Source organism: Poeciliopsis prolifica, unplaced genomic scaffold, assembly GCF_027474105.1.
Source record: "Poeciliopsis prolifica strain line A6 unplaced genomic scaffold, Auburn_PproV2 SCAFFOLD016, whole genome shotgun sequence".
NCBI classification, from domain to species: Eukaryota; Metazoa; Chordata; class Actinopteri; order Cyprinodontiformes; family Poeciliidae; genus Poeciliopsis; species Poeciliopsis prolifica.
Window position 1 is genome coordinate 5,035,631 of NW_026562391.1, and position 11,364 is coordinate 5,046,994.

General features: G+C 44.8%; 1 protein-coding gene across 1 annotated transcript; it reads left to right on the top strand.

The window, feature by feature from the left end:
- The first annotated feature begins 2,940 nt into the window (after positions 1-2,940).
- On the top strand, positions 2,941-11,324 carry notum1b (notum, palmitoleoyl-protein carboxylesterase b). The gene is made up of 11 exons (XM_055041064.1): positions 2,941-3,761; positions 4,759-4,811; positions 4,932-5,027; positions 5,414-5,474; positions 6,320-6,378; positions 7,669-7,771; positions 7,861-8,052; positions 8,129-8,226; positions 8,304-8,451; positions 8,535-8,582; positions 9,319-11,324. The coding sequence occupies exons 1-11, from the start codon at positions 3,394-3,396 to the stop codon at positions 9,650-9,652; spliced, it is 1,560 nt and encodes a 519-aa protein (XP_054897039.1). The 5' UTR covers positions 2,941-3,393; the 3' UTR covers positions 9,653-11,324.
- Positions 11,325-11,364: the final 40 nt, after the last annotated feature.

Here is an 11,364-nt window from a genome sequence, read left to right on the forward strand (position 1 = left end):
CTTTCACATTTTGTTGCATTGCGTCCTCAAACTTCAATTCGTTTGTGAATTTTTAGGTGATAGCAAGGCAAGAAAGTGGTGGGAAAAGAACACATTGTTTTCGATTTTGTTTTACAAAAGCCTGAACATTTTTACGTGCATTTGAATTTAGCACCCTTTACTCAGAAAGCGGTGAATAAAATCCAAGGCAACACATTTCCCTTAAATGTCACCTTTAACAGAAAGGAGCTGAGCTGTGGCATAATTCAGAAATAAAGTTCTGACTATACCAATCTCTGCATACAATTTGCATGCGTTACCTCACAAGAGCTGAATACGAAGGAACACCACACTTTATTTGTAAGTATCTTGATTTCCTTTTCACTTCTCTACTTGCGTTGCCCGATCACATAAGAATCCAATAAAGTACATTAACATTTGGGGTTTTGGAGCGAAAAACTGTGAACGGGCTCTAGAAGGACATATGCTTTTGAAAGACACCCAGTTCTTTACTACATTAAAGTTGTTTAGCAAAACATATTTATAAGAAACAATGAAATTTGCCAACACCCCCTAAACCAAATGAGACCTTCTGTATTAATGTCTAGCATAGTTCGCATTGACATCAAGACAAACGGGTATTTGACAAATGTTTGTTTAATTTATTTTTGCAAGCTGCAACCTTTCTCTTGTAGATTTATAATGTCAAAATACACTTAAAAATGCCAACACCAGTTCCAGCCGTGCCACTGATGACAGGGTGCTGAAGTGTGACACACTGTTTTAATAAATCCCAAACCCATCCATCGGCAAGGCATTAGGTCTTTGACAGCGTAAAGCTCTTTTTCTTATTTTAGCACATTTAAAAGGAATATAAAAAAAGAGATTTGAATTTATTTGCAGCAGCCTTTCGAGGAGAAGAAGATTGGTCCTGTCAGAGGCCCGACCACAACACAGCCAATGTGTTTCTCAGATGACTTCATGTAAGCACTGGGAGACGTCTGACAGATGACCTGGGCCGATACCAGAGAATCGAGGCTATTTTTTGTCAGCGAGGATCAAACCGGATCAAAGCCAGAGTCGGAGCGAAAAGACAATGGGACATGTGGCGGAGCCAGATGGAGAGGTGTGAAGGCCCAAGGACGGACTGACTGACTGACTGACTGACTGACTGACTGACTGACTGACTGACTGACTGACAACTCAGTCTATATTCAGGCACAAAGCCAGCGAGAAAGAAGAAGAAAGAGAAAGAGACCTCTGGTAGAAAACTGTCACCATCTGAGTAAACAACCAACTACTTGCTTCCTTCCTCACACGGCGGGACAGAAGCATTAAAATTCACTGGATGGAGAGCGTGTTGTGATTTGGGTCTGGGTGTTAAAAACACATGATGTCACCTTTGTTCTCATAAGCACCTTTTTAATTGTGTGAGCAGTTCAGGATTTTCACTGTTCTTTTCCTTTTCAAATCCTGGAATAGCAGATCTCAGTGACCTGGTCTTGTACCTGGTCTCAGTCTTGTACTCTTTTAGAGTAAATCTCAACTACGTCATTATTGCTCCCGTTAGTGGCTGAGATGTACTGGGCAGATTTCATTTAAATTCTAATTCAAACATGCCTCATTAATCACAGAGTGAAATGAACTTTACATGGATTTCCAGCAGCAGTCTGTGCCACAGCATTTCTGAAAAAGCCTCTGAGAAAAATTGTTGCAAGAGTCTCATCAGGATTGTTTGTCATTTTATGAAGAATCATTCTTTGCCCAATAGTCTCCAGAGGTTCCATGATATTTTCCCCTCAATGTTGCGTTAGAAGCGGCTTTTCCAAAACTGCAGCTGTCCAAAGGCGTCCCAGATTTGGCGGTCATTAGATTCTTTAACAGCTAAGAGATTAGCAGCAAATTTGATGTTTCAAGGCCATAAATAAATAAGTGAACCAGGACAAATCTCTTCATGCTGGAATTTAAAAACAAACAAACAAAAAAAAGCTTCCCCATTAACCAAAACCAAACCCTTTCCAAAAAAACAAAAAACAACAACAACAAAAACAAAAAATGCTTTTTGGTTTGTTTTAAATAATTTTTCAAAGAATAAAAGTAACATTTAAAGAGTTGCAATCATAAAATACATTAAATTTTAATAGTAAAAAAAAAACCTACAAAACAGAGACGTTCATAATTTAATAGCTGTATTTTTGGTGCTTGATTTTGTACTGCTTCGTTGGCCCTGACAGACTGAACTCATGCACTTCACATATTTATCGGTGGCAAAGGATAAACAGCGAAAGAAAAATAATGGCAACAAGTCAAGACTGGCAAACTTTATAGATGACAAGGCTTCAAATTAAAGGTTCACTTAAGAGGCAGTAATGGAGACTTTCCTGACCTTCATTTCTTCATCTCCAGATCAAAATAAATACTTGTCCTGATCAAAGATACGAGGAACAGTTTGAGATCTATTACATCTTGACATACAGAATGTTTTTTTGTTTGTTTGTTTTTTTGCCGCAGTTTTTTGGCATCGAGATTGACCTTTCCTCACCTTTCCAGAAAAGAACCAAAACATTTTATTTTTAGTTTATGCGACCAGACAGTCACGCAGGAATGAATGACTGAGGAGAGATCTGCGTGTCTCACGCGCCACCCCGCTGGCATGACCTCAACGCGTCCGGTGACCTCTTCACCTCAGCAGCTGGAGGTCGTTCCCCACAATAAACAACGTGAAAAGCGAGGCTTCCGGTTTTCGGCTAAAAATACGTGCGCACCCTCCTCTCTCTCTGTCTCTCTGTCTCTCTCTCTGTCTCTCTGTCTCTCTCTCTGTCTCTCTGTCTCTCTCTCTCACACACACACCGGATTCAATCAGCACTTCAAAGTGCCGCGTGAGCGTGTGACGACACACCATCAAAGGGACGGAGGGCGAGACTCGAACCCAGCGCGTGGGGCGTGCCGCGGCGAGCGAGCCGCTCGGGGTGAGGGGACCGACGCCCGGCGAGGAGCTTCAGCCGACCGCAGCAGAGACCGATTGGCCCGCGGGAGAGAGACGGCGAGAGAGGGAGGGGCGCGTGGGAGGGAAGGACCTCTGATAAATACCCAACTTCATCTGGAGGTCAGGAGGACTTGGATCCGGAGGGAGGTGACGACGCGCCGTTGACAGACTTTTAAAGGTTTCCCTGCGGGGATGGATTGATCCGGTGACCCGAACTGGTTCCTGTGCGTAAAATTTGAAAAGCGGGCGCCTGTTCTCTGAAAGGAACGATGGAGATCCACAGTCTGCGCTCACTCAGTCCACCCGCGAGTGAGCGGCCGTCTCCGGGAGGCCCCCGCGCGCTTTAACGGGCCTTCGCCTCTCTCCGTGTAGAATGCCGTGTTTGATTCGGACCCGGCCGACACACACGCCCCAGTAACAGCGAGAACATGAGGAGCCGCGGTGGGTTCCGCAGCTCGGCCGGACTGTCAGCGGTGCGCTCCTGCCTGCTGCTGCTCTTCATCCACATGAGCGCTCCGCTGGAGGCGCGGCGAGTGCGCGGCGGCCGCGCTCAGACCCGGCGGGTCCAGCAGCAGCCGCCGCAGCCGCAGAGTCCGGAGCAGCAGCGGGTGGAAGGACCGGAGAGCTTCCCTCTAGACTTCACAGCCGTGGAGAGCAACATGGACAACTTTATGGTGCAGGTCAAGAACCTGGCGCAGTCGCTGTACCCCTGCTCCGCGCAAAAGCTGGATCAAGACATGAAGTTGCACCTCTTGAGTAATTCGACGGTGACCTGCAACGACGGTTCGTCGTCGGGGTGAGTGCGCTGCTGGAGCTTATGTTTTAAGAGCAGAGCGCCCGGCCTGCGCGGTTGGGCTCAACCCGGATGGCCCCTCGTTCCCCCTGTCGCTCCGGATGTGACCAAATTGGATCAAAGGAACAGAGCAGAGAGAACGCGCGCGCAGAGCAGAGACCAGAGACCTTTATCCCCCATCTGACCAAGTTTTAAATTCTTCCCATTCACCCGGACCACAACCAACCCAAGGCTAGATTTAAGTAGAAGAACAGACACACACACACACACACACACACACACACACACACACACACACACACACACACACACACACACACACACACACACACACACACACCCCCACACACACATTGTGTTGAAGGACCAACACAATGTAACTTATTTTTTCTAGGTTAAATCAGACACACACCAAACATTAGGTGACTTCTAAAGGCCTCTGGATTTTATGTAGGGGGATCAGAATGTAGGAGGCTGAAAACAATCACACACCAAACATTTACAGTGTTATCTATTTGTGAATCATTTCCCAAATACACAGCATTGTGCATTGACGTGTCACAACAATCCCTCCAAAAGTATATTTCGGTTTGCTAGTAATTATAACCCATAAATATGTGACTAAATGTATTCCGTACTGTAAAAAAAAAAATGGTACAAAAATGTCCTCACGTTTGTGGATCATTTTTGTTTTCAGTGATTTGTGGTCTCTTAAATACAGTACATGTTGTGGTGATGACGATACAACCTTGGCTCCAGAGTTCACAGAAATGTTTCTCAAATGCTGCTGTTATTGTTTAAAAGCAAAAAAGACACTGTTAACACTGAGGTCGTTGGACGGCTCCAGTGTCCATGTGTCCTCGCGGGGCGCACGGTCACACACACACACACTGCCTCAGTGCACTGTGCAGGAGAGTAAGTGAAGAGAACCTGTTGTGGATCAGGTGGTTGCATATTTGTGCACAATCATTTTCCTGCCTGATCTGACGTTCCTGTTCAGGTTCTACATCAAGGAGTCCAAAGGCAGCAGGAGGTGGCTTCTCTTCCTGGAAGGTGAGGAGGATGAGCCGCAGGATGAAAGTCAGCCTGACGTCGGTCTGCGAAGCCTGTTGATGAGCTCAGGTTGCGTGTGTGTGTGTGTGTGTGTGTGTGTGTGTGTGTGCGTGTGTGCAGGTGGGTGGTACTGCTTCAACAAACAGACCTGCAGCAGCAGATATGAGACCATGAGGAATCTGATGAGCTCCACCAAGTGGCCACAGAGCAGAAGAGGTACGAGTCCGTCGCCGCATCGGTGCGTGACCCCGTGCGTGACCCCGCGCGTTGTGCTTCACACACTCACACAGCTTTTCCCGTCACCAGAGGGAAAAAAAATGCCTCCTGAGTGGCCAGGATTCATCGTGGAAGTGTTTGCGTTTCCTCTTTGCGTTTGAGTTGATCCCTAAAAGGGAAACTCTTGCTGAATTCCTACTTAATTCCCACCAGGGATTCTGTGGAAATCTTAAACGCCTGCATGTGTTCAATGGCCAAAGCGGGGAAAAGCTTTCGGCTTACGTGCCTCAATCAAAACATTTTCATTATATCCACAAAGACGCGAGAAATTATCCAGACTCGTGCCGACCGACATCCTCCCATTCATCCTTTTTCTGTCTTCACAGGAACAGGAATTCTGTCTCCAGATCCTGAGGAAAACCCTCACTGGTGGAACGCCAACATGGTGTAAGAGTTTGTCTTTGTGTTTCCTCCTTCATCCCATTTTTGAATGGGAAGAGAAAACTCGTTTCCACTTTAATCACTAAAGAGTTAAATTTACTGAAGATGTAAAAACACCAGACAACACCAGACGTCCAGCAGCTCCAATACTGAAATATCAGATTTACTTTTTTTTTTTTTTTTTTTTTACCGAAACCAATTTCAGTCACGAAACATTTCACATCAACCACCTTCATGTACTTTAATGCACCTTGTTTGAGTTTAACATAATCCAGATCCGTCTTAAAGTCGTATGCTTTCATGCCAGGGAATGAACTTGTAATCCTTTCATCTTCTGCTGGATGTAAAACGGCTTCTTCAGTCCAAGAATATGCAGCACAAGTTTAAAAGAAAAATCTTTGATGAACCTTTTATGTGTTGTAATTCTTAATAAATAGTCGTCAGAATTGGAATCAGAACTCAATAAAAACCCAAATTTGCAACTGTCCAAAAAATGTTTTTTTATTATTATTATTTTATTTAATTTTTTTTTCGCATGTTTTGTCCCCACAGCTTTGGCAAACAACATGGTGGATCATGTTGCCTTTACTTTGGTAGAGCAGGTCGTTAAGGTAGCAAAGGACACGGCTGTAATAAAGAAGCAACAGCGACAAAGGGCGGAGTGTACTTTCTAACAATTTGTCAAACGCCAACGTTCAACAACAAAACTCGCACTGATTCGCACATTCTCCAGTTTAGCGTACGACAGCCAGACTGCATTATGACTGAACGTTTGTCAGCATCAGCAAACCGATGACCTTTAAATCCAGATGTTTTGCCCTAACAAGAGTTTTATTTGCCGTTTCCTGCAGTTTTATTCCTTACTGCTCCAGCGACGTGTGGAGTGGAGCCACGCCAAAGACCGAGCACAGTAAGACCCAGTAAATTAGATCAATCACAATTTTCTGAGGTGCACTTTCCCCTGCAGCCCCCATTTGTGTGTGTGTGTTTTTTTTTGGAAGCCACAACAAGAAAGACAAAAAAAAAAAAAAAAGATCTGATTGTTTTCATCCGTTTCAGAGAGCCGGGTGTTTTGTAGATCTATGAGACGGGATACTGCTGAGGCACAAATCTGGGAAAGGATACTTGTTACTTTCTGGAAATTGGAAACATGAACACTCCAGTATTTTGGCCTTTATTGCCCAGATTGGAGCTATTTTCTCATTAAAGGGGATATGAAAGTCCTTTAAAAGGCTGCCAAAAAAGCACCAGAGTGACTTTTAGGCCATAAGATACAAAAAAAAAAAATCATCTGATCTGGTGAAAGAAGCTTGAACGTTTTGGGCACCCCTCCTGTGCAAGTCTTCGAGAAGGAAGCCGACCACCCACTGATTAATGCCATGCAGCCCTGCAGCCGGCTGCTGTGAAGCGCAGCCGCGCTGTGCAGCGGAGATGTTTGTATTTTACAGCAGCTTACAGACTGTTTTCAGGGTCAAGACGATGACGGGTGCAGATAAACAACAAGCCGAAGGGATAATCTGTTTCAGAGTCGTTGGAAGCGAGACCGGCGTCACGTCTTAACGTTTTAATAAGATTTCAACGCGAAGCAGAAAGTCCAGAATAAAATCAAGGAAGCGTCTACAAACAAACTGGAAGGCTTGGGCCCAGTTGAGGATTTAAAAGGGATCTACAAATCCAATGGGGTTTGATTTAATCATTAAAAAGAACAAGGGGGAGGAAACTCTTTTACAGGAAAGGCACGCAAAGCTTTCTGGATGAATCTTTGTGAAGAAATCAGGACGCCGAAGATGCCAAAGGTGCATTTTATCAGCATTAAATTCCCAGTGTAGGTCAGAAGTTCACACGAGCTCATCACAGTCATGAATGCCATCGTTTTTTGAGTTTTCAAAGACTTATTTTCCAAATGAACAATGACTTAGTGAACTAGTTTGAATCACCTGTTGACTGTCCGTACACACACACACCTCCGTTGGCAAGTCAACAGCTGCCAATCTTCTGACTCAAAAGTCTGGAGCACCCCTCTGAACTTTTCGGTCTCACCAAGTTAAGCATTTCCTGGAAGAAGGAAACTGAGCTGAAGGTTGCAGCTCAACTCATGGAGAACCCGCATTATTCCTTGAAAGATAGAGTACTGCAGTAAGTCCAGCCTGTGCCTGACGGTCGGTAAATGAATAGTCACGTTGCATCCTTACATTCTCAGGTGATTATGCCTTCATGGGCTCTCTGATTATCAAGGAGGTGGTGAAGGAGCTGCTGACTAAAGGTCTGGACAAAGCCAAGGTTCTGCTCCTGGCAGGCAGCAGGTCAGTTCACCAGAGGCCTGGTTTGTTATTTTTCCTCCTCGCTGCAGTTTCTCCCTCTGAGCTCTCGCTCTCTCCCTGGGTGTCAGCAGTGCGGGCGGTACGGGCGTCCTGCTGAACGTGGACGGCGTCGCCGAGCAGCTGCAGGCGGCGGGCCACGGCGGGGTGCAGGTCAGGGGGCTGGTCGACTCTGGGTGGTTCCTGGACAACAAACAGTACAAAACCACCGACTGCCTGGACACCGTCAGCTGCGCCCCCACTGAGGCCATAAAGAGAGGCGTCAGGTCAGCGACGGAGTTGTAGCAGAGAGGGAACGGCGACGCCTCAAAGCGGCGCTAACTTTGTTTGTGTTCTTTGCAGGTACTGGGGTGGACTGGTACCAGAGAGCTGCAGACAAGCTCACGTAGGAGAGGAGTGGAGCTGCTTCTTTGGATATAAGGTCTACCCGACGTTGAAAAGTGAGTCACAGCACAAACCCCGAGCTTCTCCGTAGAACACAGAGCTGGGGGTCTGACCCCCGGTCCGTACCGCGCAGGCCCGGTGTTCGTGGTCCAGTGGCTGTTTGACGAGGCCCAGCTGACCGTCGACAACATCCACCTGACCGGGCAGCCCCTTCACGAGGCCCAGTGGAGGTACATCCAGAACCTGGGTCAGGAGCTGAGGAGCACGCTGCGAGACATGCCGTAAGAGCTGCAGACACTCCGCACAGGCAGGAACTCGACAAATAAGATGGTTTCTAACAGGCTGCTGTGTTTCTGATTGGCAGAGCCATGTTTGCTCCAGCCTGTCTGTCTCATGAACTCATCACCAGGACGTGAGTAAGAAACTCACGTCGTCGTTTGCATCATTCCACCCTTTTTGAGCGATGTAACTCGTATTTTAGTAATCAATTATTAAGATAATTAATTGATTAATCGGATTTTATAAAATGGGCTACAGATTTTTCTTTTAATCACTTAAGCCTATTTTATGCAATATTTGGAGTACGTTAATAGATGCAAGTAAATACATTTTTTAAAATATAAAAATAAACATTTTATTGCCTAAATGCAGTAAAAGTGAGTTTGAACTGAGTGAAGCTAAAACTGCAACACTAGAGGGTTAAACATATTTACAAAGTTGTTTTTATCTTAAATGTAGTATGTGTAAATATTTTATACAGTTTTGGCTAAATAACAGATATTAATATGTTGCTCTTTCAGCAAATGGCTTTCTTTTTAGTATATACTCTAATTAATCAATCACTAAATTAGTTGAGTATTTCAACAATCGATTAATCACGATTAATCGATTCAGCCTTCAATGCAACTGCTATTACTGGCAGCAGCCAGGCTTTTAGCATGATGCTGCCACCACCGTGCTCGCCAGTCAGGGTTCTTTGGCATGAAAAGCTCGCCTGCTTTCCTCCAAACGTTTTTTTTCCTCCACTGCAGATGACCTGCAGCTCAACCCGACCTCTTGGGAGATGGGGTGCAATTGTTGATTTATTCTCCAAGTTCTCCTCAACGTTGAAAAGCCCTGGTTTAAATCTTTTCTTTTGTCTCGTGCAGGTACTGGGTGGACGTTCAGGTGAAAGGCACGTCCCTACCCAGAGCGCTCCACTGCTGGGACCGCAGCCTCCAGAGCGCCCTGCACCTCAACAGCAGCCACAGCCTCAAGAAGCACCGGACCCCCCCGTCCAGGGGATGCCCCCTTCATCTGATGGACGGCTGCCCCTGGCCGCACTGCAACCCGTCCTGCCCGACCGTCAGAGACCAGCTGACGGGACAGGAGATGAGCGTGGTTCAGTTCCTGAAGCACATGGGCTTCGACGTGCAGAAGATGGCCCAGCAGCAAGGAATGGACGCCAAGAGGCTACTGGGCATGCTCAGTAACGGAAGTTGAGCTGCTAGGTCGCAGCTAAACGAGCGCAGTTGTAGTTGTTGGAGGCCAGCCTTTATAAACACATGGATGAAAATAAGAGGGAAAACAAGGAACCTCTTCTTACGCTGATGTCTTGGTGACAAACTGAACAATGTACACAGTCACAAGTGCCTTGTTTATTTTGAAGACGTACAAGTCGGGTACAACCAAACCAGAAAGTTTGAGCTGTTGGAAAGCTTCATATAGGATCAGCATAGATATGCTCCAACTCAGAGGAGGCCGGTACAGCGAGTATAACACAGGAGAGTTTCAATTTAAAGTTAATTTATTTTCTTAACTCAAAGAATGAAACTCATTCCACACATTCGGTAGTCAGTGATAGATATCAAGTGTTTCCTTCTTTCCTGTTTCCTTTTGCATGAATTACTGCATCAATGCGGCACAGCACGGAGGAGGAGCTAATGGAATGAAATGCCCTAAGACTTCCTAGCAGAGGCCGCATTGACTCTTGACTTCAGCAGGGTTTCTGAAGGTTTCAGCAAATCAAGATCAAGACTTTTTAAGATCACTTTGACTTAAACTTAAGACCTGAATCACGACAGACAATAAAATAAATTGTGTGTTTGCAACAGAACTGAGCCAATGGGTAAGATGAACTTCGTCCAGCCAGCTGCTGATAAATTAGCACTGAGCCATGTTGGACGTTAAAACGTTAGCTAGCTTTAGCAGCTAGTTACCGCTAGCTGCAACCACGTTGGGTCACAGAACGCAGTGACCATGTCTGCAAGTAATTCAGCTTTGCATAATGAGAAACTCCTGAGAAAATAAGAAAACTACACAGAATAGTCCTTTCATGACAAACTTTAAGACCTCCGACTAATGTATTAGAGACCAACTTATTATTTTTCAAATAATTTGAAAAATGTTTCTAAAACTAAAAAATTTGTTTTAGAAACAAATTCAAGACATTCTGAGGATGAACAGACACTTTGCTTCACAATCCTAACAAACTGCACTTTTCTGTTTGTGAAGTCTTCTTACTTCCACAGTTTTTCCTTCCGATAAACTTTCCAATAACGTAAAATAACATGAAAAGATTTTTTTTAAAATTGATCTCATGCTTCATTCAAATTTTCTGAGAAATTGATCTGGCGTTTTCATACCTTTGAGCTACAGTCAGGAAAACAAACAGAAATGAACGCTTGAGATGCGTCACTCTGGACGATTCCTCTACAGAAGATGAGTTTCACTCTTTGAAAAGAAAAAAAAAAAAAAGCATTTATATTCTTGATTATTTGGGAGACACCAGTATATGCAATAACTTCATACCCTCATATGGAGGTAAAACAATGAGGACAGCTGTCTTCAGCAGCCTGAGGGGTTCTAACGGGAATCCACCGGACTGGAAACCATTCCCAGTTTGACGTGGACATTCCCAGTATACTGAGGTCAGGGGAACGAGGCGGGCCAGAAGCGGCACTGATTCCTCTGCTCACTAAATATGCTGCTTTTGCTCCATGTAAAAAAAATTATTCAATGGGAATCATTTACTAATAAAAACAAAAGCTAACTCTGTTCTTGTGCCTACAGTTCACTGTACTATTTATTTTTTTATTGCTCGAATCTAGGAAATTTCTATATCAAGTCTACTTTTTATTTGCATGTTTGTAATAAATATTTGTATGCTTGTGGATCAATTACTGTTTTGTTTTTTTAAGAAAAGGCATTTTCAA

What these genes read in the sequence shown, in the direction of transcription:
- notum1b (XM_055041064.1), top strand. Translation starts at nt 3,394, where the DNA reads ATGAGGAGCCGCGGTGGGTTCCGCAGCTCGGCCGGACTGTCAGCGGTG. An exon ending in TGGTGGAACGCCAACATGGT is followed by an intron (nt 5,475 to 6,319) that starts GTAAGAGTTTGT and finishes CGTTTCCTGCAG; the next exon opens with TTTTATTCCTTACTGCTCCA. An exon ending in GGTCTACCCGACGTTGAAAA is followed by an intron (nt 8,227 to 8,303) that starts GTGAGTCACAGC and finishes CGTACCGCGCAG; the next exon opens with GCCCGGTGTTCGTGGTCCAG.